This window comes from Podarcis cretensis (assembly GCF_951804945.1).
Source record: "Podarcis cretensis genome assembly, chromosome: 6".
In the NCBI taxonomy this organism is placed as follows: Eukaryota; Metazoa; Chordata; class Lepidosauria; order Squamata; family Lacertidae; genus Podarcis; species Podarcis cretensis.
In genome coordinates, this window is record NC_137175.1 from 78,051,470 (window position 1) to 78,077,516 (window position 26,047).

The following is a 26,047-nucleotide window of genomic DNA, read 5'->3' on the forward strand; positions in this document are numbered from 1 at the left end:
TGTGGAATTCCAGACTGTTTCACACCCAATTCTCATGCTTCCTTTTTGCCACAGGGCCTGGCCCAGACTTTTACAGAAAGCGTATTCTTTCGGCAACGGTGGATAATACCTTTGCCAAACAGTTAGCTCTGAACACCCTTCATGGCTAAAGATGACAACATGAGGATTGGGGGAGAAGATACAACCAATACTGAATCCCACAAATTTTAAAAATACATGAAGATATTAGCGGAGTAGGAATGCTGAAAATAATGCCAATGTATTTCACATCTGACAACCGATGTGCCCCTTTGGTACATGGGTAGATGAATCTGGTGGCTCATTTACCAGAAGTAATGTATTTACTATGGTGGACGATGAAGCCACAGGATTGGGTAATTCTCTCACCACGCTACCAAGGAGCTAAGAATTGTGGGAGGTAGGTGAAACATCTCTGCATCTTCCACAAGTAGTGCTGCACAGATTGTACCTTCATGCCGAAAGTACTTTCGAGATTCTACGTCCGACAGGAATCAATTCTTCCAACTTTCTGTCCTAATCCAAAGCACCCTAGGGGAAAGGCCTGGCATTCTTTAGGCGTTCATCGGGCACTAAATCTGTACATTCATTGAACGCAAGAAATTATAACACTGGACTCCTTGGTTTGTGTCCTTCCACCCTTCATCTCTGTGGAGGAGGGTTTCAAGTTCCACCCTTGCCAGATGGATATGGGCTTGCATTTCCCCAGCTTATGAATCCCTCAAGCTGCCCCAGCCAACACATCTATTTGCTCATTCAACAAGGTCAGCATCTACTTCAGCGGCCTTCGCTGCTAATGCTCCGCTGCTTGATATTTGTAAGGCAGCTACTTGGTCTTCCTCAAGTACCTTCACCAGGCATTACAAGCTGGACCAATTATCGTCAGCTCATGCAGCATTTGGTCGCACAGTTCTTCACTCGGTACTTTGATCAGCTCATCTGCAGTTGGGTCCCGCCCACTTGGGGATAGCTGTGGTATGTCCCAATCCAGTGACTTTATTGTCCACCGTAGTAAACAGTAACTGGTCTTACCTGAAGGGTAGATGTACTACCCATGTACTATCTGAAACCAAAGGGACGCATTGGTTGCCAGATGTGAAATCCCCCCCCCAAGCTCTCCAACCCCACTATGTAGATTTTGAGCCCATGGAATTCCACACTAGATAGTAATTTCTGCATGCTCCTGGGAAACCTTGCCTAAATTATCTTCATACCCTAACTTATTTTCTTTGCCTGTGGTTGTGTCTATGCAGCCTCATCCACTTTGTTTCTGATAATTTAATTTTAAAAACCCAACAACCTTGTTCTTACAGTAAGAAAGGAATGATAGACATTCTAAGACTAGGATAATCCTTAAACTCTCGTATATAGGTGCAGTGTTTATCTTTTGCCCAGACTGACATCTGAATGAAACAAAGAAAGGTGAAGAGTCCCACTGCAAGAGAGAGAAAGAGAAAGAGAAAGAGAAAAGAGAGAGAGAGAGGTCAACGTTTATGAAATATTGTAGCTGGAATATTAGCCCAAAATTTTCAAACCAAGAATCTTATTCACCTGGAACGCATTGAGTCATGATAGTAAAACCAATCCATGTCCCCAGCTGTAATGGTGAAGAAAATGCAAAACTATTTCACACAATAAAAACTGCTAAAACAACCTAGTCCCCTTTTTAAAAAATACATACAAAACGCATCTCTTTTTAATATCAGCTTGTAAAAACCTTAGTAATAAAACAACTGAAATAAAATCATGCACACAACCAGATAAGTAACTGGAGCCGTTTGGATATATGGACCAGAATCCACAAAAGCACAGCCCCCTTGTAGTGTTGTTTTTGCAACCTCGACAGACCGACACACATACACACTTCAATTTTGAAAAAAATTAAAATTATGAGTCTAGAATTCTAGAACACTGCATTTAGTTTCTGTTGAGACAGAATGGAGGCAGTGAATGTAAGTGTCAGTCTCACACACCTGTAAACCTGGTCAGTCAAAATTTATGCAACCAGTTAGCCAGTCACTCACCTCCAAGACCTATGGCCTATACAGCTGTACCCCTATCCTAACCAAGTCTTTGTGCTCATATTTTTCTTCCTAAGAATGTTCCCAGTTTGGGGCATTTTCCAGGGAGTCACTATTTTGCGGGTGGGATTCAATCGCACACGGGTAAATTCAGGTTGTACATTTTAAGTGGATTTGACACTCATGTACAAAAAAGTTTTTTTTAAAGAAAGACTTTGTGTTATGGAAACAGGGACAACAGTGGTTTGATATGATGTCATACAATCTCCCCACAAACAATGAGGATGAATGCTTAATAATCTGGAAGTGGCCTCAGAAGCTGCCCCCAACACTTCTTTACATTCGGTATGAGAGCTTTTAAAACAGGTACATGTACACAAACGTCCTCCCGACATCCTTTAAAAATCTCTCTGAATTTTAGGTGGTTGCTTCTGAAGGGAGTTCTCCATGGAAAACTCATATATGTGCACACATGCTGTCGCTATCTGCATAGTAACTGCATCTGTTTTCGTGGTACATAATGCATTTCCCCACTCTTGCTCGCTCCATAAAGTCTATATTCCTACAAAAGTGACACTCTGCTGCAACATCCCTTTGCAGCAAATGACACTGGAAGTCTCAAGTAAGACAATGAAGCCAAACAATAAATTCCTATGCTCCAAACGCAAAAGTCAATATGACGTAGAGACAGAACTCAGAATATTTTGATGTCCCACACAAAATCCAAAGAACACACACACAAACACATACACAAAAATGCAAGCAGCTAAATAACAGGTAATTTTTCTATCCTTTGCTAGTACTGCAAAGGTGGGCTGTGTCACACGGCCTAATTCAGGCACAGGCAAACTCGGCCCGCCAGCTGTTTTGAGACTACAACTCCCATCATCCCTAGTTAACAGGATCAGTGGTCAGGGATGATGGGAGTTGTAGTCCCAAAACATCTGGAGGGCCGAGTTTGCCTATGCCTGGCCTAATTCATAGTAGAGCCAGCTCTGCCACAACGTGAAAATGTAATAGGGCCTGGATAGTTGCACAATCCTCCCAACAACCTCCTGCAATACTCCTGTTTACACACTCCAATTCATTATCTCACTAATTTAGCTCTTTCACTGGGCAATTTTTAAAAAACAATCTTTATCTTACCCTTTTTTCATCAGTTTCACTGAGAGGTGCAGCTTAAACGCTGTCTCAAAGTAAAGGATGTGTTTGAGATGCAACTCAGCTGTGCTTTTGTATCCAAGGTGGGGTAATAAAATACATTCATTTTACTGAGTTTCTCATCCCAGAAGTTGCCCCCATGGAATCCTGAACATTTCTTTACACTCCCCTATGAAAGCAAAATCTTACACCAATCTTTAAGCATAAGCTAAACATTAGCGGTCCGTTCAGTTGTCAAACATACATACCTCATAAGTATAATTAGGGCAGGACACAAAATAAAACAGCCATGTGAAAGGATTCTTCGTCGGATAAGGGATCTTACTGGTCTTGGATCCTATTGATTTAAAAGGTCCACAGAAATGTAAAACTAGTGGTACTTTCTGTATACAGACACATTTTCCCTATAGTATATGGTTTAACAGCATGGCTCTAGTTGGTAAATATAGGGGTTCTGCTAAAACCCAAAGTAGCTCCCGCAAGTCTGAAGTCTGCTCTTCTCTGGATTATAGAATGATCAGCTGTGGGATGGGATGAAAAGGACCATTCTATCATGAGCTAAGCTAGGAATCATTTTTCGCTCTCCGTAAGACTAGACAGTTTAGAGTAGAAGTCCTTTTTCCTGCTCCCTTGCCTTGCATATTTGGAAATCTTTTTTTTAAATGGCAATGTCATTAGCCAATAACCTATGCTGACTAACTACCTTCAGGCAGTTCCTGCAGTGGACTGTCTGCCCAGAATAATTGTAGCTTTAATCCAATATACTAATATGAACTAATTCTCTGATGCAAAGCCTTTTGTAACCAAAACAGCACCGACTAGTAGGTATCAGCAGGCTTGGAGGAACCTCAAGGATTGCAGAAGTATTAATGATCTTTACCAAAATAAATAAATGCTGAGGGGGAGGTCAGTTTACACCTTTGAAAGCCCACCCTAACTCAAGCCAATTAATGATGATGATGATGATGATGATGATGATAATAATAACAGTAATAATAATAGAAACTAAGCACTCAACTTTTACCATCTCTTCTCAAATTACTAAGTGCAACATGGATAGAAAAGTTTCCAGCTTCACATGTCTGCAATGAGACAGAAATGAAGACAATTAAGACAAAGACTGCTTTAAATAAAGAGCGCTCTGAACAAATACAATTATGAGGATTAGTAAAACAACAATGTTCTCATTAGCCCACTCTATACTAAGCACCAGGATCATAGCTGGGGACGGAAGGGATAAAGCTCCCCTCCCCGCACACTGTGTCCCTTTATAAAAATCCCCCTTAAAGTGGCATCAGTGGTTTAATTCATTGGAAGATTTCAGCACCATTTCAATCAGTTTACTTAATTTTGCATTTATAACCTATTATTATATGAAAAGGGGTGTGTGCAACATTTCTTTTAAAAATCATTTTTCAAACCAAAATAAATGGTGCACATGGTATTATTTAAATTACTAAATTAAAATTATTATTATTAAATTATTTAAATTTGTCAATCCAAAAAGAAGCAAGTCACCCATATCTCTATAAATCTATTTTCCTACAATCCTTTGCCCCTTGCTTGCACGTAGTAAATGAGTTTATATGTAATTGCCGCATCCCAGATTCTATAAAACCCGTCAGACAAAGGGGAGGGAGGGAGCTTCCTCTCTACTGAAACTGGCATTTTAAGCTGCAGTCAGGAATATAGTTGCCATTTGTACCTCTGCATTTGCCCATTCCATATACTATCTAAAGTACAACAAAGGAAATTTCTTACAATGTAGTATTTATATTTGCAACTTACTCACCAGGAACATGATCAAAGCGAGATTGACCTGCTTTTGTCCATAAGCTGCAAGACAAAAACAAGGGAAGGTTCAATTTAGCTCTCGGTTAGCACCGTTAATGAAATGCTAAAACCAAATAAAAAGTAAAATGTTTGTTATGCTGCTACTTACAGGGCGGTGTGTAAAGAGGATGGTTGATATAATAAGCAAGCCAGGCAGCAAATCCCCAGTAATAGAAACAATTCTGTAAAAACAAAAACAAAAAAAAGGAAAAGGGGGGAAGCCATTTATATTTGTGTTAATGTTTTACATTATGTGGGGCGGGCTATTGCTACGATTTAATCCATGTACGTTTGTGATGCATATCCATACCAATTCCCGTGTTTCATTTCTTTGTGACACCTTTATGTGGCTAAGAAGCAAATCCTAGGTAGGGGCTATGCAAGAAATGTCTCTGTTCTCAATGGTTCTTATTAAGTTCTATGGAACAAGCCAACAGAGCAATCCTAAAGTGATTGTGTGGTTTGCGCCATCCAGAACAGGAGGAGGGGAGCACTTTCAATTCTCTCCTGTTGACGCTAATAGGTGAGGAACTGGTCCACCAGTTCCAGGGCTGGCCTTTGTTTTTTTACCCTTTCTGGGAAACAGCAGCTTTGGCAAATCAAAGGCCTTTCCCTGTCCTGTCTTGGGAAGAATTCAGTTTCTGGCTCTACCATTTAACTTTCCACCATTGGTCCCGGTGGATCTCCCACAGAGAGGGAGGTCATCATAATCCTACAGCCCCTCAGTCCAGGGAACACAAAATTGCTCCCTAAATTAGCAAGACAGTTGAGAAGAGGGACAAAGCTTTCTCTCTGCTCTTACCCTGAAGGAGAGACACCCACAAAAATGTATGCCTAAGAACAGAGTATATGGAAACGCCTTATGTTTCTCTTCCCTTTATTGAGACAAGCCCACTTCCTATCAGCTATTTCACTACTAAACAGAAGACCATTCCAATTATTATTGCCCAGTGCTATTTTTCAAGAAAAATTGTTCTCTTAGAACGGCAATGGCGCCCACTTGAGAGGTGCCAGAACTCAGTTCTGGAGAGTTCTGACTGAAACAAAAACCAGGACCTGCCCATTATTTGACAACATTCCGCCAAAAACCCCAACGTTTATAAATTTCAGAACAGAGGAGAAATTTTAAGGAAATAGCTCTTAAAATGAGAACATTTTCCTTACAGTTATTTGTTAAGCCTGGATTTGATGTTCATTTGCTTGTAGCACAGAGGAAAGTTCATAACTTTTAAACGCTTCTGACCCCAGAGTTAAGCTCTCTACTCGCGTTTATAATGCACTTAATGAGAGAACCCGAGCCCCAATTTGTAATGTCTTTTACTCTGGAACTTTCTCTGTGCAGAAGGCACCCATGGGCTTTCCCAGCTAATGTTGGGAATTGTGGAAATCCCATGAAATGTGAATGAGCCACTGTTCTTAAAAGTCTTCAACCGAATGGACAGTTTCTCAAACGTTAATTTAACTTAGACCAAGGTAGGCTTCTTGTAATAATGTTCAACTACACATAGCAGAAAGAAACTTGGTGCCCAAATACACATTTTTCTTTTCTTTTCCAATGCTAACATAGCCTAATGCACTGAGGCAGCAGCTAATAAAAGTGAGTGGTCCCCAATACTGGTGTGAAACTTGGCAATGCAGGGCCTTGATCACAGGCCAACTTCTTAAATGCAGCCACAGCCAAAAGCCTCTTATTCCTATGCAACAAAGCTCCACAGAGTATCATTGCTATTCCTTATGTTTTCATTTACCCAGCCCCATCGCTTTAATAATTGTGATGTCCCCTTTTATAAATATTTTTTCAATAGTTAATGCAGCTGCGGCAGGTGCTTTTTGTATTAATGCGTTTTTGTATCATTGGGAGAAGAATGCTCATTCACTTCAGAGACCTCCAAATGCTGCTGGAATGCAACTTGCATCAGCCACATGGCCAATGTCCAGTGATGGTGAGAGGTGTCCAACAATGGCGCCTGCAATGCATGGGGTTGGACTAGATGACCCTCAGGTTGCCTTCCAGCTCTATGATTCTAACATCTGAAAGGCCAGGTCAAGAAGTCCTAAGGCCCTATCTGCACTTTATAGGTAAATCAGCATCAAACCACTTTAAACAGCCAAAGAATCCTGGGAACTGTAATTTTGTTAAGGGTGCTGTGACTGCTTAACAACAGTTGTACCTTGGATCCCGGTACTCGGACATTTTGGCTCCCAAACACCACAAACACGGAAGTGAGTGTTCCGGTTTGCAAACGTTCTTTGGAACCCAGACATCCAAGGTACAGCTGTATAATTACCAGAGTAGTTTAACAATCAATCCCTTTTCCTAGGGACATCTACCGGTTTAAAAATATTATGCGTGCCTTCATTTTGCATTGCGTAACTGTAGACAGTTCCACACTGTGGAATCTCTCAGGTGAGTATGCTAGAAGAAGATACAGAGAGATTTTTTTTACTAGGTCCTGACAATAACCAAAGCGGCTACTGTATAGGCAAGCCATCAGTGGCTATGCTTGTTCTCACCCAATCTTGATGTTCTTCCAAGACAGAATAAAAATACTTTTTAAGGATAAGTATCTGCATTGGACCAGATCGAATGGTAAATGCTGTAATTAATGTGAACTACATAATAACATAAGCCAGTCTGAATAACAGACTGTAGAGTAAGTGATCTCCACTTCACCTGAAATTGATAGCAGTAATAAAATAACTGGCCAGCTGCCACTAGCCAACTTATTCTTCAGATGCATTGTCATTCAGCATAGGGGTTTACTAGAAGCACTTAAAGCACCATCAAAAGGACCTCGACAAACATTCCAGAGAGCTGTACTCTTAAGAGTTGTATCCTAACCAAGGAGGTCTATAGCCTTAAGTGAAAACTAAGAAAAAGTGCATGGAAAGATCACAGAAATCTTGGGTACCATATAGGTGAACATGTTCATGTGCAACATGAATAATCCTTGCTACTATTTGTCTTTAAAATATTAAGTGGGGTTACAGGCAGGATACAGCAGATCTAAGAAGAAAGAAACCGAAAATATTCATTTCATCACTGCCATGGCAAGTACATTTGGATCCATTTCATTACTTAAAAATCACTAACTTTTCTCTTCATATAGCCATATTAACAGGAGCTGCTAACGGTTCTATGCAATTCCATCAGCCATTCTACACAATATATATCATAAAGGTAAAGGTAAAGGTACCCCTGCCCGTACGGGCCAGTCTTGACAGACTCTGGGGTTGTGCGCCCATCTCACTTAAGAGGCCAGGGGCCAGCGCTGTCCGGAGACACTTCCGGGTCACGTGGCCAGCGTGACATCGCTGCTCTGGCGAGCCAGAGCCGCACACGGAAACGCCGTTTACCTTCCCGCTGGTAAGCGGTCCCTATTTATCTACTTGCACCCGGGGGTGCTTTCGAACTGCTAGGTTGGCAGGCGCTGGGACCGAGCAGCGGGAGCGCACCCCGCCGCGGGGATTCGAACCGCCGACCTTTCGATCGGCAAGCCCTAGGCGCTGAGGCTTTTACCCACAGCGCCACCCGCGTCCCTTAATATATATCATAGCATTTCCTAAATAGAATTTTCACATGCCCAGGCCAAATAAAGTATTTTATCCAAGCTGTTTTATACAAGCTGTCAGAAAATTTAACTAATTATAAGCACGGGTAGATTTGCTGGAACAAGGCACTATGTGTTGCTGATTCTATGGCTGAGTTCAGATATTAACACCAGTCTACAACAAAAGCGCCTTGGGAATTGGGCTGCCACCAGAGACACATCAACGTCCATGCGATATGCACTCTGGTAATACCAGCATCTCCAAACATGGCCTTCCTACATGGCCCACACCATCAAACAAAACGTAGTGACAAGACAAAAAACTCCCAAGTGTAGGCACTGTTTGTCAACCAACAGCTCAGATTGTGAGCCCAGAAGCGGTCCCACGTTTTCTGAAATCACCAAGGTCCTGTGGGTGCTATAAGCTGGCTCTCTAGAAGTTATTTCTGAAACAGAACTGAGCACTGCAAGAAAGAATAGTCAAACTGAACTCATGCAAAGGATACAGGCCTAGAAACACCAACAAGGCAGGCATTCACGCAAAGCCAAGTTTTTTCCAATTGCCACCTGACAGAACAGCTTAACCAACTGTATTTCAAATGCACAGTCTAACCATTCTTATTTGCTATCTAGGTGGAATTATTTAATAATACTCTGCTTCCAGTGTATGTTTAAGATAGCTAAGGCAGATTTTCTGTGAAGCGCTCTGCACCTACCATTCAAAAATTTCATCCAAGTCTTTAAGACTCATAAAGACACAAGGAACAACCATTTTGATATAGTGTCACTTCACACTGTAGGTGAAATATAATATATATTCTCCACTTAATAATTTAAAAAGCACCACACTAGATGATGAAAGGTAGTATATAATGGTAGTACACACACTTTCTCCCAGGTGTGTTTTATTTCCACCTTGAAGGAGTTTTTAGCATGGGAGAGCATTCAAATAATTCAATCCCCCATAAGCACTCTGAATGGTTCAGTTCCCCAAGGGCTACACCACATTTCATTTCATTTCATTTCATTTCATTTCATTTCATTTCATTTTTAATGTGAGGACTGGCCCTAGCATGCTATATAGATCAGAGCTTAAACCCAGAGTGTGCTCACAGAGAAAAGCAGAAAATGCAGAACATGTCTATGGGCTAGAAAACACCAGACGTTTCCTTCACAGGGTGGTACCTCAGAGCACATCAGTGGAAGCCACAGATCATGTCATGATGATATCACAATTCCCACTAACATTATCAGGACTGAAGGGACCAATTGGGGAATGGGAACTGTAAGATGGTAATAGCTTCTATCCCTGTTGCTTCTCACTTGTCAGTCTGGGCAAGGACCACATGGGTCATGTCTCAGGAGGTAAGTGTGTGGGAGATAACCAACATAAACCAACATAACCAACCAACATAAAAAATAAATAAAAGAAAACAACTTTCCAAACTGTACAGCATTCACCGACAATTATTGCTGCAGTTCAAATTTCACATTCTCAAAAACAGTCCTGTCTCCTCTTTCAGGTGGAGAAGGCTAACAAGGAAGCAACTGAGAAGACAAGACTATTGGGGAAACAAGTTGTGAAGGAAAACAGCAGCCCTAGAGAGTGGGGTGTAGGGAGCCTGAACATGGGCAAGGGAAAGGTGCAAGGGCTCAGGCCATGTGGCAACACTGAGGAATGTAGGGACAGAGAGGAGTGAAAGCTGGAAGGAATGTGGCAGAGTGGCTGGGAGAGGCTGCTTTATGTGTGGCAATCGTTATGGGTTATTGAAGGTGACCTGGAAGTAAATTGGAATGAACTAGGCAACGCAACAGGACAGCGCAGTAGTCCCATGCCAATTTTTCAAATAGCTTTTACTGTGCAATGACATCAGCATGCGGTGTGTTTTTCTGCTCTCATCAATGGCTGCAGAGACGCCAACTTGCAAGGGAGATGGAGGGCCTTGATGGTGCGCATGTGCACGTCAGAACGGAGGAGCCGGAGGGCGGAGCTGAACATGGCGGTAGCACAGCTTCAGTGGCCTGTGGCTCCTCCTCTCTAACTCCTCTCCTCCTGCCACTGGCCTAGGGCTGCTTCCCCTGTTTTTCCCTTACACAACAGGAAGAGGAGCCACCAGCCATTGGCACCACACTGGGCTCCACGATTGGCCTCCTCTTCCCCTCATGGCAGGTGGCAGTGGCAGGTGGAGGAGTCAACTACTGAAGCCACGCTCAGCTCCATGCTTGCCCTCATATTTTTAACATTGGGGGTCCCAGTTCCCCTCCCCCCAAAAAAACATTATTGGCCCCCCCACAAAGAACTGGGCCCCTAGGAATCCAACAGGGGGGCTGTCATTTTCAACAACAGGCCTACATCAAGTGTCAAGCCCAGTTCCAGCTTGTTTGCTGCAATAAGCCCACTAGCTCCCTAGATGGAGCCGAAAGTACGCTCCAGAGCATAGGAAGCTGCCTTATATGGCACCAGGCCATTGGTCCATCTAACTCAGAACTGTAAACAAGGACTGGCCGAGGCTTCCCCAGATTTCCCAGCCCTAGCTGGAGAAGCTGGGGATTGAACCCGGGACCTTTGCTATGCAAAGCACTGAGCGGAGGAAACTCACACTGTCAAGGAGGGCCTTTGCGCTTGGCTAGAAGGGATTAAGTGGTTATAGAGCAACAGTCGGAGAAAAAACTATGGAAGAAATAAAAATGGTAATGCGGAAAAAACAAGTTTCAGTAGTGAGGTGTTAATGTTAACAGGTCACATCGATGTTAACATTGTGAGTGGCAGGAGGCAGCACCGTACCCCGAAAGCCGTGCCAAGGGTTTGGTGACTGCCGTGCTGAAGGTGGCGGCCAGATCTGAATTTTACAGAAGGGCTGTGAGTAGATTGTGTGGCAAATTTACCTTAACAATATTCCTCAGTGGCATAGTCCCATGGGAGAACCGATGAACAAATATTGTTTCAATCAACCTTTTGATGTAGTGGAAAGAATGGCAGATACATGCCAGGCTAGAAACAGCAAGATAAAAGCGTTTCAGAAAGCTAGAGAGACAAATACGGCAAGACATTTCGGAATAAAGTTGCGGCAAACCCAAGAATTAAATCCTCCGGCCTTAGAAGTGCGACTTACTTAACTACGGGGTGCCGGCTCGAGGGAAACCTGTCATCCAGGCCATAGATAAAAGGCATACGGAAATAAAACGCAAAATAGATGAACAATGGGCCCGTATATTCTATCAAGAATACCTGCAAAAAAGAGAGAGGTGGTTAGGTGGTTACCACGGCAATTTTCAGCAGCACTGGATGCCAGGGAAAGGGAAACCGAGGTCCCCAGTATGGCACCTGTGGGGACCCTCAGAAATGGCACCTGTCAAGGCCCCTTGCCCTATTATTTACGTGTGTATTGGTGGGCAGGTTGCTTGTTTTGAGGGAGGTTGTTGTCTTGCTTTCTTGTCTGTTGTTTTTCACGGGTGGGTTTTGTCTGTTTTGGGGGGAGGCAGGCATTTTGTCTGTTTTTTTTGGGGGGGGGAGGAACAGGCATTTTTGTCTAGGTTTATGGGGGGGGGGAGGGTCCTAAGCATCAAAAGATTTTCAAGTGGGCCCCTGGGGGAAACAATTAAAAAATGGGGGGCTGCTTTAGTCAATATGTTGGCCATGGCTTGGTTCCTTACGCCAACACTGTATGCTGTTATTCCAATCAGTACGGATGTCAAAGAAGCATTTGCTATTTCATACACACACAGTTTTTACCAGCAGTTTATCCCTATCCATGCAAAACCACATTGAAGTGGGCATATAGCATGGATTGGATGAACGCCCCCAAAAGTCAGGCAGCTTTACAAGGTCCTGCATGATTTTTCGTAGGGTGGGGTAGGGACTGAGAATTTGGCGTGTGAGTAATCTAAGCTGCTGCTTAAGGAATTCTGCAGCCTTCGTGTCGCCGAAGACGTGAATTGCAAGTTCTGGTGAAAACTCAGAAACCAACCAGAGCAGAATATCTAGCCATCAGGCCTTTGGGTGCCTTATCCTTCCTCTAAAAAGTGCAAGTAGAATAAGACAACTAACAATGCAAAAACGCTCCAACTGCACAATTCACAGAGATTGTATAACTTGGGTTATCCTGGCAGGATGAAAGGCAGAAGACACCTAGTCCTAAATTTGGCTTCGCATGAGCCACTTACTTCCTCTTAATGCCACGGATTCCAACACATTGCTAGTTCCTTCGCTTCCCCTCCTTCCCCTCTCCCCATGTCCCCTCTCACAGCATGTGCTTATGTTGGAACCCAGCCAAGGACGCCTCCATCTGTCCAGGAATGTCCAGATGAGAAGAAGCTTGGAGGATGAGAAACAGTTATGCCCAGCAGTAGAGAACTTAGGTGTGAATTATACTATTTATATACATATAATATTCACATTTCAAACTACTGCTTTCAGCTTTGTAAGTTACTAGCACTATAACAGGGCATATTAAAGAGGAAGCAGGAAGGTATTGGGGCAGGGGCAGGGGAGGGGGGGAGCTTTGAATAGCAAATTCATTATTTCCTGTTCCCACAGATTCTGGCTTTGCCTTTGTAAAAGCTCCCATGCTATCTTTTCCAATCAGGCCAATGTGTGTCTTGAACAGGTGTGACAGACAGAAGTCAACTGGGGAAATATCTATGTCCTTATGTCTCGGAAACACTTCACCTGTTGAATTTCTGCAGGCACCGGGGCTCAGTCAAAAAAAAAGGAAGAAGGAACCAGGGTCACTATTCTGTCGCTGACGGTCCTGTTCAATAGGACTGGGACGGGCAGCTGGCCTGCCTCTGGGTCTCTTGCCCTAATTTAGGAAAACCTGATCCCTGTGTTGTTGTTTCTTGCAACACCCCCTAATTGCCATTGCCTTCCACAAGCTGTGTTTTGTCATGTTGCCAAGCAACCACTGCTGCTTTGCGATGTGTTTCCTGCCAAGTATTTGTGGCAATTCTATGCCCCCCCCCCCGCCGCCGCCCTTGGATTCTTCACCGCACCATCTTATAAATCAGACACACACAAAAAGGAGGGGAGAGCAAACGAGAGAGAAAGAAAAAGATGGCAGGGCTGGGGAAAGACTCCTACCAATTGTGCTAGTTGGCAAACCAAAGCACAATTGGGGACTTGATCACCAGTACAAGGAGAAAGTGATGCAAGGATTAATTAAGGCAAACATTAAAACATTCGAGGCTTTGAAGCTCACCATTGTCCATCCTATTTGGGGCCCTAGATCTTTAAAATAGAGCGTAGCGGTTGTGCCAACAGGGAGCAGCTGAAGGGCTTCTTCATCCCTCAGTGATTTTCCTTCTGAGAAGAAGAGAGGAAAAAATTAAGGTGCTTGACAGCCAAAGAGGAACGCTGAAGCATATGACTCCTAATCAAAAAGCCTGCATTTCCAGTTGACCTACTAACACTTTTGCATTTATGGCAATCAGCCTTGGCTGAAAAGGAGCTTATTGCTCCAATTAAATTCCATGTTCACTCGGAGCGGGGGGCATGGGAGTGTGAGAACTATATACGGCCTTACTGACAGCTAGGGTTAGGTGATATCCGGTTTTCAACATTGTGGTTAATCCCCAGCTAAACATTGTGATATATCTGAAATAAGGATGGAGCTATGTAGAGGCACTGGCTGGCTCCAGGGTTTGTCCCTTTTGTGATTTTTGCATAGCACACAGACACACACATCATGATTTGTGATATATTGCTAGGTCAAAAATTATGGAACGCGTATCATGATTTGGACTTCAAACCGGTTTGGGAAGATACAAAGATACACTGATCAGCCCTACCACTGACCTGTCTAGTGTACAACTGACTACTCCCCACATGTAGCAGCTCCCCACTGGCTCAGGCAAGGGTACTGCCCAGTCCCAATACCAAAAAAAAACCTTAAACACAAGATGTCAAGAGTTGACTAATGATTCTGAGAAAGGCAAAGCAATAGAACTATGGCCTCTCCCATAAGCACATTGTTTGGAGTAGCTTGAATAGCTGAAGAGATAAAAAGTGTAGCAGTAAGTGTTGAATGACTGCCCTTTTATATATGCACGCATGGTTTTGTCCTGCCCAAGACCAGCTGCAGATGGTAGTAAAGTTGGGCGTCGCCCAAGACCAGAAAAGGACCCGCTGGCCTGACAGCATCACCGTTCTCATTTTGCACAGAGGTCTGAACAAGGACATAAGACAGCAAGAGACATTCTCAGCTTGCATGGCCTGCCTCTTCCAGGTTAAGTCCTTGGTCCATCCCTTGAGCTCTGTTTTACCCAAGCATACATGCGATAAACATGGAGGCAGCCATTGGTCTATCTACAACTGCAGGATTATAGACTTCTCTTGATTGTTGTTGTTATTGTTTAGTCGTGTCCGACTCTTCATGACCCCATGGACCAGAGTACGCCAGGCACTCCTGTCTCCCATTGCCTCCCGCAGTTTGGTCAAACTCATGCTGGTAGCTTCAAGAACACTGTCCAACCATCTCGTCCTCTGTCATCCCCTTCTCCTTGTGCCCTCCATCTTTCCCAACATCAGGGTCTTTTCCAGGGAGTCTTCTCTTCTCATGAGGTGACCAAAGTATTGGAGCCTCAGCTTCAGGATCTGTCCTTCCAGTGAGCACTCAGGGCTGATTTCTTTAAGAATGGATAGGTTTGATCTCCTTGCAGTCCATAGGACTCTCAAGAGTCTCCTCCAGCACCATAATTCAAAAGCATCAATTCTCTGGTGACCAGCCTTCTTTATGGTCCAGCTCTCACTTCCATACATCACCAGTACAGCTTTCACCACTCTTTTGTTGACTATGAGGGCCACTCCATTTCTTTTACAGGATTCTTGCCCACAATAGTAGATATGATGGTCATCCGAACTGAATTCGCCCATTCCCGTCCATTTCAGTTCACTTATGCCCAGGATGTCAATATTTATTCTTGCCATCTCATTTTTGACCACATCCAACTTACCCAGGTTCATGGTTCTTACATTCCAGGTTCCTATGCAATATTTTTCTTTACAGCATTCAACTTTCCTTTTGCTTCCAGGCATATCCACAACTGAGCGACCTTTGGGCCAGCCGCTTCATCAGCTCTGAATCTACTTGTACTTGTCCTCCGCTCTTCCTCAGTAGCATGTTGGATCCCTTCCGACCTGAGGGGCTCATCTTCCAGCGTCATAACTTTTACATGCCTGTTGTCTTTGTCCATGGAGTTTTCTTGGCAGGGATACTGGAGTGGCTTGCCGGTTCCTGCTCCAGGTGGATCACGTTTGGTCAAAACTCTCCACTATGACCTGTCCATCTTGGTGGCCCTGCACAGCATAGCTCATAGCTTCTCTGAGTTATTCAAGCCCCTTCGCCACGGCAAGGCAGTGAAGGGGTCTCTTGATGACAGATCCTTTAATGTTATTGGAGTTTCATAGTTTCTGTGGCTACCAATTAACATTAATACATCTTTTGGAGGATACAGCAATATTGTAATGGGGTTTTACATTTCACTATAAACTGCTCCAAGATAAGAAAAGCGGTATTTAAATGAAATAATAAGAATAATACTTCACTATATAATACTTACTGGGATCAAGCCTTATAGACTGCCTTGAGGGATACCACTGAGGATCTGTAGGGACAAAAAAAATCGCACAACTTTAATAATAATAATAATAATGATAGTAATAATAGTAATAATAATAATAATAATAATAATAATAATAATCCACTCAGTTTCCTAGCACTGGGGCAGGGATGTCTGTGCCACAAACAGAGAACTTCTGAATTTACAAATATGAGCAAATTACCAAATTGGTGGAAGGGCAACCAAGGAAGGGGGGGGGATAACTACTTTTTTGTACAGGTTTACTAGAATTGCTTCAAAGTACATAGAAGAAGATACATGGCTTGTATGACATCAGTGGCGCTCAGGCTCCATGCAATGACATATAATTCAAGCATTTCTGGAAAGCTTCCCTCACTTTTTAAACAGATTCTTTTGAAAAATACGCATACTTACATAATTTATGGAACATTAGCCTGATATCACTTATTGTAGCATTTGGCTCAACCTAGGTAACAAAAAATATATATCTATAAGCATGCAGGCATTCAAAAAAAGGCTTTTCAAGCTAATCGGTTCCTTTTTACATTTTAGGAAACAGGAAATTAAGGGTGAGCTTCCCTATCTGTGATATGGAGGAAAATGATGCTGATCCATCTCAAGCAGGATGCTTTAAACAATTACTAAGAAAATATAACTAAAGCACACGGATCACTCAAAATTTGGTTAAATTGCAGTAATAACATTATGATTACTTACCTTTTCCAAAAAGCATAATTGTTGCTTTGTCTTCCAATCAAGGATTTCAACCTAAGAGAAAATACCAAGTGAATAAATCAGCTAGAACAATCTCGCCGTGACGGCTTCTTGTAGCTGTGTGAACAGGAAACAGTGATCTGACCAACAGTTGTTAAGCTGGTTGCTAAGCCATATTCTGCAACCAGGGGGTGTACATAAGCCTTTTAGCTTCACAGAATGTTAACTGTGATCCACAGAGTCACTGTAGGATAACAACAGAGTGGCACCTAACTGGCAAGTGGAAATTATTAGGTCTTGGAGATATCTAGTTTTCAACACCATGACGTATCACCAGACAAAAAATCCGAAATACTGATATATCACAGTGTCTGAAATAAGGATGGAGCTATGTAGAGGCATTGGCTGGCTTCATGGTCCGTCCCCCCTTGTGATTTTTGAATAGCGCGCGCACACACACACACACACACACACACCATGATTTGTGATATATTGCCAGGTCAAAAATCATGAAACCAGTGTCATGACATGGACTTGAAACCAGTTTTGGACAATTTATTGCCCTGCTCTAATTCACATCATGATTCGCAGTATATTGCCAGGCCAAAAACTATGAAACCGGTATCACAATATGGATTTGAAACCGGTTTCTCATGATATATGAAAATTATCCATGAAATTATCCATGCTGTGCTAAGGATCCTGCAGCACTGAAGAAATAAGCACATGCTGTTGTGCCAATGTAGTGTCTGGAATGGTGTAAGGAAGTTCATCCATTCTATGCACTGTTTCCAGCTGTATTTGCATTGTATATGAACTTGGTGTAACAGTGCCCTTGCTAGTGCTAATTATTATAGATTCATAGAATTGTAGAGTTGGAAGGGACCCTCTAGTCCAGGTATGTCCAAAGTCAGTTTCGAGGGCATAATCCTTTTAATCTTAAAAAAAGCTCAACAACTTTCAACTTTGGGGTAAAATCCTTTAAAAAAGGTTAACTTTGACTTCATCAAATCTGGCCCTCTTTGAAAAAAGTTTGGACACCATTGCGTCTAGTCCAACCCCCTGCAATGCTAGCACAGAGGTGTTATAGTGCCCTATCTTGTCACCACCATGTTCCAGATGGTTCCACCACGTTCCAGGTGGTTCCTTGACTTTTACATCAGCTTGATATGTCATTGCATCCCACCCTGAAATTTTATTTGCTGAGGAAGCAAATTCAACGGAGCTTATTTCTGGGAAGACATGTATACCATATTACATAGGATTGCACTGTATGTATACTATTGTTACAGGAGTGGTATTTTCCCCCCTCGTGAATTAAACCACATTTCTTTAGTACAGCATACAGTGGTACCTTGGTTCTCGAACTCAATCCGTTCCAGGAACGCCCGAAACCGTTCAAAAACCAAGGTGCGGCTTCCAATTGGCTGCAGGAGCTTCCTGCACTCAATCGGAAGCCGCATCGGATGTTCGGCTTCCGAAAAACATTTGCAAACCGGGATACTTACTTACTTCTGGGTTTGCAGCATTCGGGAGCCGATTTGTTCAACAACAAAGCCATTCGAGAATCAAGGTACCACTGTACAACGTATTTTCCCAATGAACTGCTAAGTCAAATTATGCTTCTTTGAGTATTCAATGTTGTAAGTGGGAAATAAACCTTGAAATAATTAAATTTATCAAATGCTCATAGACAGGCCTTTTTTTTTTATGTCAGAACTCGCCAGAACTCAGGCACCTCTCAGGTTGACACTATTGCCATTCTAAGAGAACAAGGCAGGTTTTCATGGTGAGTTCTGGAACTTCTTTTTTCTAGAAAATGACATTTGTTTAAAAGCTGTAAGAGCAATTGCAGGAATAGGTAAAGGTAAAGGGACCCCTGACCATTAGGTCCAGTCATGACCGACTCTGGGGTTGCGGCGTTTATCTCGCTTTATTGGCCGAGGGAGCCGGCGTACAGCTTCCGGGTCATATGGCCAGCATGACTAAGCTGCTTCTGGCGAACCAGAGAAGCACATGGAAACGCCGTTTACCTTCCCACCGCAGTGGTACCTATTTATCTACTTGCACTTTGACATGCTTTCGAACTGCTAGGTTGGCAGGAGCAGGGACGGAGCAACAGGAGCTCACCCCATCGCGGGGATTCAAACCGCCGACCTTCTGATTGGCAAGTCCTAGGCTCTGTGGTGTAACCCACAGCGCCACCCACGTGTGGGCCTAATTACCACCTCTTCCCATTTATGGTTAGCCACTTGGATCCCAGCCCTTTCCTGTTGCTAGATTGTCCTACTTGGTACTTACAACCAAATACCATATTGATCCGCACCCAAAAAAAATCACTCATGAGAAAAATGCTTACTTTGCAATCTATGAACAAGCAGGCTAGGATAAGAGCAGTGCAAAATGAATTAATCATGCCTGTGCTGTTATAAAGTGCTTGTGTAAGTGAGCCTCCTTTTGATTTAATTAGAGCAAGAGCATTAATTTCTCCTTATAACCCAAGCACCTGATTCCTTCTTAGTAGTCAAATTAATCTTTCCAAGCATTTCTCCATGTAAGTCTATTTCCAGATCAAAATTCCTCTGCCAGAGTTGGCAATAAACCATGCCAGGGAACTATTTCTTTGCAATTGTCTGTTGCCAAGCAGCAGCACTGGAGGAAATACAAACAGATGCTTGACTGGAATAGTTAGATGAGCATCCACTGAAGAAAAGTTTATCGAGTGGAACAACATCTGCAAAAGACCATCTGACTGTGCAGGGATCACTACTCACACGATGCACATGCAAGCACACAACTGTATATGCAAAGGTGCCCCTTTGTGTTGTTGTTGTTGTTTAGTTGTTTAGTCGTGTCCGACTCTTCGTGACCCCATGGACCAGAGCACACCAGGCACTCCTGTCTTCCACTGCCTCCCGCAGTTTGGTCAGACTCATGTTTGTAGCTTCGAGAACACTGTCCAACCATCTCGTCCTCTGTCGTCCCCTTCTTCTTGTGCCCTCCATCTTTCCCAGCATCAGGGTCTTTTCCAGGGAGTCTTCTCTTCTCATAAGGTGGCCAAAGTATTGGAGCCTCAGCTTCACGATCTGTCCTTCCAGTGAGCACTCAGGGCTGATTTCCTTAAGAATGGATACGTTTGATCTTCTTGCAGTCCATGGGACTCTCAAGAGTCTCCTCCATCACCACAATTCAAAAGCATCAATTCTTCGGCGATCAGCCTTCTTTATGGTCCAGCTCTCACTTCCATACATCACTACTGGGAAAACCATGACTTTAACTATACGGACCTTTGTTGGTAAGGTGATGTCTCTGCTTTTTAAGATGCTGTCTAGGTTTGCCATCGCCTTTCTCCCAAGGAGCAGGCATCTTTTAATTTCGTGACTGCTGTCACCATCTGCAGTGATCATGGAGCCCAAGAAAGTAAAATCTCTCACTGCCTCCATTTCTTCCCCTTCTATTTGCCAGGAGGTGATGGGCCCAGTGGCCATGATCTTCGTTTTTTTGATGTTGAGCTTCAGACCATATTTTGTGCTCTCTTTCACCCTCATTAAAAGGTTCTTTAATTCCTCCTCACTTTCTGTCCCTTTGTAGACTGTCTAGATCACACAATTGTAATTCCATAGGTATGCAGTAGTAGGTTTTTCCTGTTCTAAGCTACACTGCAATATCTGCTGCTTGGAAACTTTATAAAACAATGCCACAGTGTGGAACAAGCATCTTAACATCCACCCACACACCCAGACTCTCTTTGCCTTGGGTTCCCAAGTGCCCTCTCTGCATTGTGCCATGTGTAGCAATGGAACCGAAACCCGAGAAAGCATACGATTCCAACCAACCCTTACATGCTCCCAGATCTGCCTATAAATTCCCGCCTCATGCGCCAGCAATGTCCTGATGGAATACGGGTTACCTGGTACCAGCATCCCACCAGCCTAGTTTTGTACCTCACTGGCACAGGGGGAAACCAGTTAGAAGCCATTCGCGTTGGCACAGTTCAGGGGAACAGCCCTTTCCTACACAGGACAGGGGTGTAAGAAATTTGGCTGTGTCTTCATTTTTTAAAACTGCTGTTTTGGAAAACACAATTTGAGCCACCTCTCTCTCTAAAAAAAAAAAAAAATCGAAGTTGCTATTGGTCCCAGAAGCTACATGACTCAGCATAGCTGTCACCGCTTAAAACTGCTATTTCTCCAATAACTCTAGCCCACCAATGATAGCAAACAGCTTTCCAAATAACTCAGCAAAACAAGAACAACAACCCACTAATATCAGTTAGGGTGGCAGGGGGGATAAATTATTGAGGAAGAGCTTGCTTTTTATTCGTCAAGTACAAATGCTTTTCTTTCGGAAAGAAATGCATGCACTGGAATGACCTATTTCCAAGCCTAGGGTGGATGCAAAAGCCCTCTAAGGAAGCCAACACAGTGAATTCCTGCTCATTTAATATTAGTACTTCTCATAATTTGCCTTTGGACTCTGTAAAGCAGACCTACCCATGCCAAAATGCAGCCCAAATATGGCAACTCACCAGGCCTCTAGAAGACTCCTATTTTTCCTGGTTGTTTGGACTCCGAAAACAGGGCACTTGTCAAGGGCCTGGCAAGTCACAATACATGACTGATGGGTTGTGTTCAACTGGGTTGGTTGGAGGTTATGCCAGGTCTCCTGCAGAGAGGCTTTCTTTGCAAGATACATGCTTATTAATTTTTATATTGTGCTATCCAGAATACAGTGGTACCTCTGGTTGCGAACGGGATCCGTTCCGGAGGCCCGTTCGCAACATGAAAAGAGCGCAACCCGCAGCAGCGCGTCTGCACACGCATGAGTCGTGATTTGCTGTTTCTGTGTGTGCGCGTGACGTCATTTTGCGCGTCTGTGCATGCACGAGCGGCGAAACCCAGAAGTAACCCTTTCTGGTACTTCTGGGTCACCGCAGGACATAACCTGAAAGAACATAACATGAAGCGGACGTAACCAGAGGTATGACTGTATAAGATTTCAGAGTCCTGATCTAGACAGCTCCAAACACTACAGGTGACTCAAGTTAAGTGCTGCTGCTCATAATGTTTTTGACAAAAAATTATTCAATGTATTATTGATGGGTTTGATTCCACACATTATGGGACTGGTCTGCATTATTTAGTTGAGAGGAAAGGCTCATCCCTTTTATGGGTAATTCAGGACTGTGTATCTTATTTGCAGATCACAGGTGCTTGTTAAATATCCTGGTAACTTATCTTTCTCTAGTAAAAGAATCTAAACTTTCTGAGCTACAGAAAGGTAAACAAACAAACCCGAAGCAAGGCACATGCCCAAATATTGGTCATAAAGGGTGCTTACAGACCGTCACTATTTTGTAGGTGGGATTCAGTGGTGTGCCAACAAATTCTGGTTGTGCAATTAATCTGGTGCTCTTGCACAGCAAACCCACTCCCAAAAAAAATTAAGGAGCAAAGTATTGGGGAAATTGTAATGGAAAGTGTGGGATTAACAATTGTTTGAGACAGGAGTGCCTGGCGTACTCTGGTCCACGGGGTCATGAAGAGTCGGACACGACTAAACGACTAAACAACAACAACAACAACAACAACATTCATCACCATCTAAACAACAGTCTCAAGGCAATTTACTATAGGTAATTAAAAATCATAATACATTTGAAAGAAAACTAAAACCATACAAAGCATGGTTCATTGTTGATTCATTATTGTGCATTCTCGTGTCTAATTTTTTCTTCACAGGTACTGACTATGCCTATCTGTAGAACACCTATGGACACAGCGTTGGTCCAAAACATGAAATATCTCATGTGCAAGTGCACACTGAAATGAAACACTGCCCTGTGAATTTTTCTTGTTCTCCAGTGTTTTTGCCAACTGTTATTATTTCTGAGTACAAATGTGTAGTATGCACTTCTCTTTGGATCAAGGCCTGAAATACCAGTAGTTTGTTTTTTTAAGTGGGGTAAAGGTAAAGGCAAAGGGACCCCTGACCATTAGGTCCAGTCGTGGCCGACTCTGTGGTTGTGGCGCTCATCTCGCTTTACTGGCCGAGGGAGCCGGCGTACAGCTTCCAGGTCATGTGGCCAGCATAACTAAGCTGCTTCTGGCAAACCAGAGCAGCACACGGAAACGCCGTTTACCTTCCCGCCAGAGCGGTACCTACTTATCTACTTGCACTTTGACGTTATTTCGAACTGCTAGGTTGGCAGGGGTAGGGCAGGCAATTAATTTCCAATATTGTTTAGGTGCTTTGAAAAATATTCTATACAAGTATTTCAAGATTAGAAGCTGAGAACAAACTCACTGTTTTAAGATTGGCCACAGGATGTTATTGTTGTTTTTCTGAAACACCTTAAGTTGTTAAATCACCATGCTCAATTAAGATTACATATGTTCAAATGCAGCTCAGATTGCACAACACAAAACCTGACAGGGCAGGTGGCGGTTTAGTCTTCCAGGAAGTTGCCATCGTTGTGGCCAGTGCAATTTCACCTTCACCTTAGTCTGAAACAAAATCTATGTTCTATTTTCAGTCATAATATACCCAACCCTTTTATAAGCACAAAAGACACCATTGTAGCACACTTACCATGCTAATGAAGGCATGTATAAGATTACAAAGCACAAAATTGGGAGATTTGCTGAAAAGCAGTAGTTTCGTCGATTTCCAAAACAAGCAACCAGAGATTGCTTCAGCACCGCATTAAACAAAACCATGTTTGGGATTAGTGTGTGGTTTGAACCCAGACAAAACACAAGCCATAAACCATAGGAGAAACTTTGGTAACCGACAGCCTGAGAGTCATCCCTACCTCCTGGCAAAGGAGCTGCGACGCCAAGGAATGTTAACGAAAATCCCAATTTGTCAAACGTAAAACAGTTGGCACGAACCAACTTCCTTTTGGAGTGCTCCGCATGGGCACAGCTTCTCCTTCGATAGCGGAAGACAGGGCTACGTGGAGAGACTCCTCTGAGACACCCATATTCTCTCCAGAATAGTTGATCAGTTGAATTGTTTTGCCTGGCTGCAGCAGCAAAGGGGAACGTCTGATTGGGTCCAATTGGATCTAGCCCTTTCAGCCTGCGAGGCCCTTTCTGCCAAGCTACACTTACCCGCCCCTACATCTGATGTCAGGCAAGCAAAGAGGCATGCGCACAGCACAAGGAAACCTGTCAGGCAGAGGCACTCAATGGGTTTGGGTTAGGCAAGGAGCATGGCCTGCAAAGAGTCTGAAAGGCCAGTTAGAGGGGTGCGTTTGGCCTCCAAACCCAATGTTCCCATCTCTTGTCAATAAAAGCCCTTTGTTGTTCTTAGAAAACTAGGTTGTCAAAGGTGGCAACCATCTCTTCTTCAATCACAGGCAAAAGTTAGTGCAGCAGCTATTACTAGTAGGAAGATGTGACAGCCATGTAGGTAGGTAATCAAGAAAGGGATGCCTGGAGATAGTTATTACACAAATCTGGATAGTCAAAGGAGGCTGGTCCATCTAGCTCAGTATTGTCAACACTGGCTGGCAGCAGCTCTCCAGCGTTCTGAGAAGTCTTTCACAGCCCTACCTGGAGATGCTGGGAGTTGAACTAGGACTTTCTGAAAGCAAAACAGTTCCTTTACCACTGTGCTATGGCCCTTCCCTGAAATCTGTAGTCCATGAATACAGTCCCATGCCTGCCAACATGCATGTATTGGCTCACTCTTTTAGTGTAAAGGGTTTTTTAAGCTTTTCGCAGAGCAGAAAAAGGTATGTTTGCTGTGGCATGCAAAGTGTATTTGTGCCATGGCAAAGTGGCTGCCCAGGACCCAGGAGGTACCAAAATGCCAAGAAAAGTCATTCTCTTCCCAAAGAGACATAAAACTCTTGGGCTTCCCTATGGGAGACACCAGCACCTACAAAACCCCAAAACATCGGACAAGGTTCCTGCTCAGGAAAGGACAGGAAAATCTGCTGGCAAGACACAACCCACCCACCCTGTACCTCCCCCATCCCAAGCCTGATGGGTCAGGAGGACACAGGACCAACCAATGGCAAACACTAGATATCAGGTGGGTCTCCAAGTGCACGCTTGGTCTAAAAGTGGGTCCTCCTAGGTCTTCAGACTTTAGGAGGGGTTTAAAGGCCATGCCCCCCTAAGCACGCTGGAGAGGAAACAAGCCCTAGTGGTTGCAGCAGGACAACGTGTTTAAGGATCCAGCGGCAGTGCTGGGTTCCCGCTGGCTCCAATGCAGAGAAAGCAGTTGCTGCTCCTTCCCCCGCCCATCATCATCATCATCATCATCATCAAGGCACCCGCCGGCGAGGGACCCTTTGCGAGCCAGCCCAAGGATGGAGGGCGCAGGCGCAGCCTTCTTCCGTGCATCTCCGGAACCCTGGGTCCCCTTGGGGGTTTCTCCCCAGCCCCACTGGCGCGTCCTCCTCCTCCCTAGCGCAGGCTCGCGGGGGACACCCACCTCGAAGAAAGTAATCCTGCTGCCCATTTTGCAGGCGGCCGCCCGGCCCCGACTCCAGCTGCCGGCGTAGGGGATGCAATCGGCACCGCCGCCGGCGGCGCCACCTCCTCCTCCTCCACCACCTCCTCCTCCCGTCTGCGCCGCGGATGCACTTTAATTGGGGGGCCCCCGGCCGGTCTTCCGGCCGGTCAGGTGATTCCTTAGCCCCAGGAGGAGGAAGCCCTGCAGGGAAGAAGGTGGAGGGCGCGTCCAGACCGGGGCGGGCAGCGGTGCTCGGCCAGCTTACGCCTTCATCCATTACTCCCGCCCCATCCCCTGGAGGGGGAAGGATGGAGGAGGAGGTGCCGCCGCCGCTGCTGCATGCAGCCGGGGTGCGCTCAGCTCCTCAGCAGCTCCGCAGCAAAAAGGGGGAAAGCAGAGACCCGGAGGGGCGGCGAGGGTTTGCTGCTGCTGGGCGCGGCTTTGCGCCACGCGCGAGGCGCACAGAAACGCGCGGGAACGTCCACCTGGCCTCTCCATGTGCCTTGGGTTTCCTCACGTGACTACCCACGTCTGGTCGAGTGTTTGCTTGCTTAATACGTATTAATACCTCGCTTTTCCTCAGAAAAGTTCGAAGCAGCTCACAAACAAGAACTAGAAAATATAATAAACACAACAACACTTTTTTTATCCTCCCTTAGTCCTCCTGGGTTGCTTGCCACCTGGGTAATAAATTCGGGGGCG

The 26,047-nt window shown here is 44.2% G+C and overlaps 1 protein-coding gene across 5 annotated transcripts in view; it reads right to left on the reverse strand.

Moving 5' to 3' along the window:
* Nucleotides 1–25,815, reverse strand: part of LOC307218799 (very-long-chain enoyl-CoA reductase-like) — a 48,406-nt gene extending 22,591 nt beyond the window's left edge. For 4 of the 5 annotated variants that reach the window (XR_013840033.1, XR_013840034.1, XR_013840035.1 and 1 more), the window contains exons 1-12: nucleotides 25,325–25,815; nucleotides 16,880–16,930; nucleotides 16,577–16,628; nucleotides 16,142–16,186; nucleotides 13,783–13,886; nucleotides 11,698–11,813; nucleotides 11,471–11,576; nucleotides 5,143–5,215; nucleotides 4,993–5,036; nucleotides 4,219–4,282; nucleotides 3,449–3,537; nucleotides 1,570–1,615 (exon numbers count right to left, since the gene is read on the reverse strand). Coding sequence is in view for 2 of the 5 variants with exons in the window: in XM_079981671.1 (XP_079837797.1) it covers nucleotides 1,570–1,615; nucleotides 3,449–3,537; nucleotides 4,219–4,282; nucleotides 4,993–5,036; nucleotides 5,143–5,215; nucleotides 11,471–11,576; nucleotides 11,698–11,813; nucleotides 13,783–13,886; nucleotides 16,142–16,186; nucleotides 16,577–16,628; nucleotides 16,880–16,930; nucleotides 25,325–25,351 (817 nt within the window). In the remaining 3 variants the exon portion in view is untranslated. Of the gene's footprint in view, nucleotides 1–318; nucleotides 1,454–1,569; nucleotides 1,616–3,448; nucleotides 3,538–4,218; nucleotides 4,283–4,992; nucleotides 5,037–5,142; nucleotides 5,216–11,470; nucleotides 11,577–11,697; nucleotides 11,814–13,782; nucleotides 13,887–16,141; nucleotides 16,187–16,576; nucleotides 16,629–16,879; nucleotides 16,931–25,324 lie in introns of those variants that run through there. The other variant, XM_079981672.1, reaches the window with a different exon arrangement.
* Nucleotides 25,816–26,047: the final 232 nt, after the last annotated feature.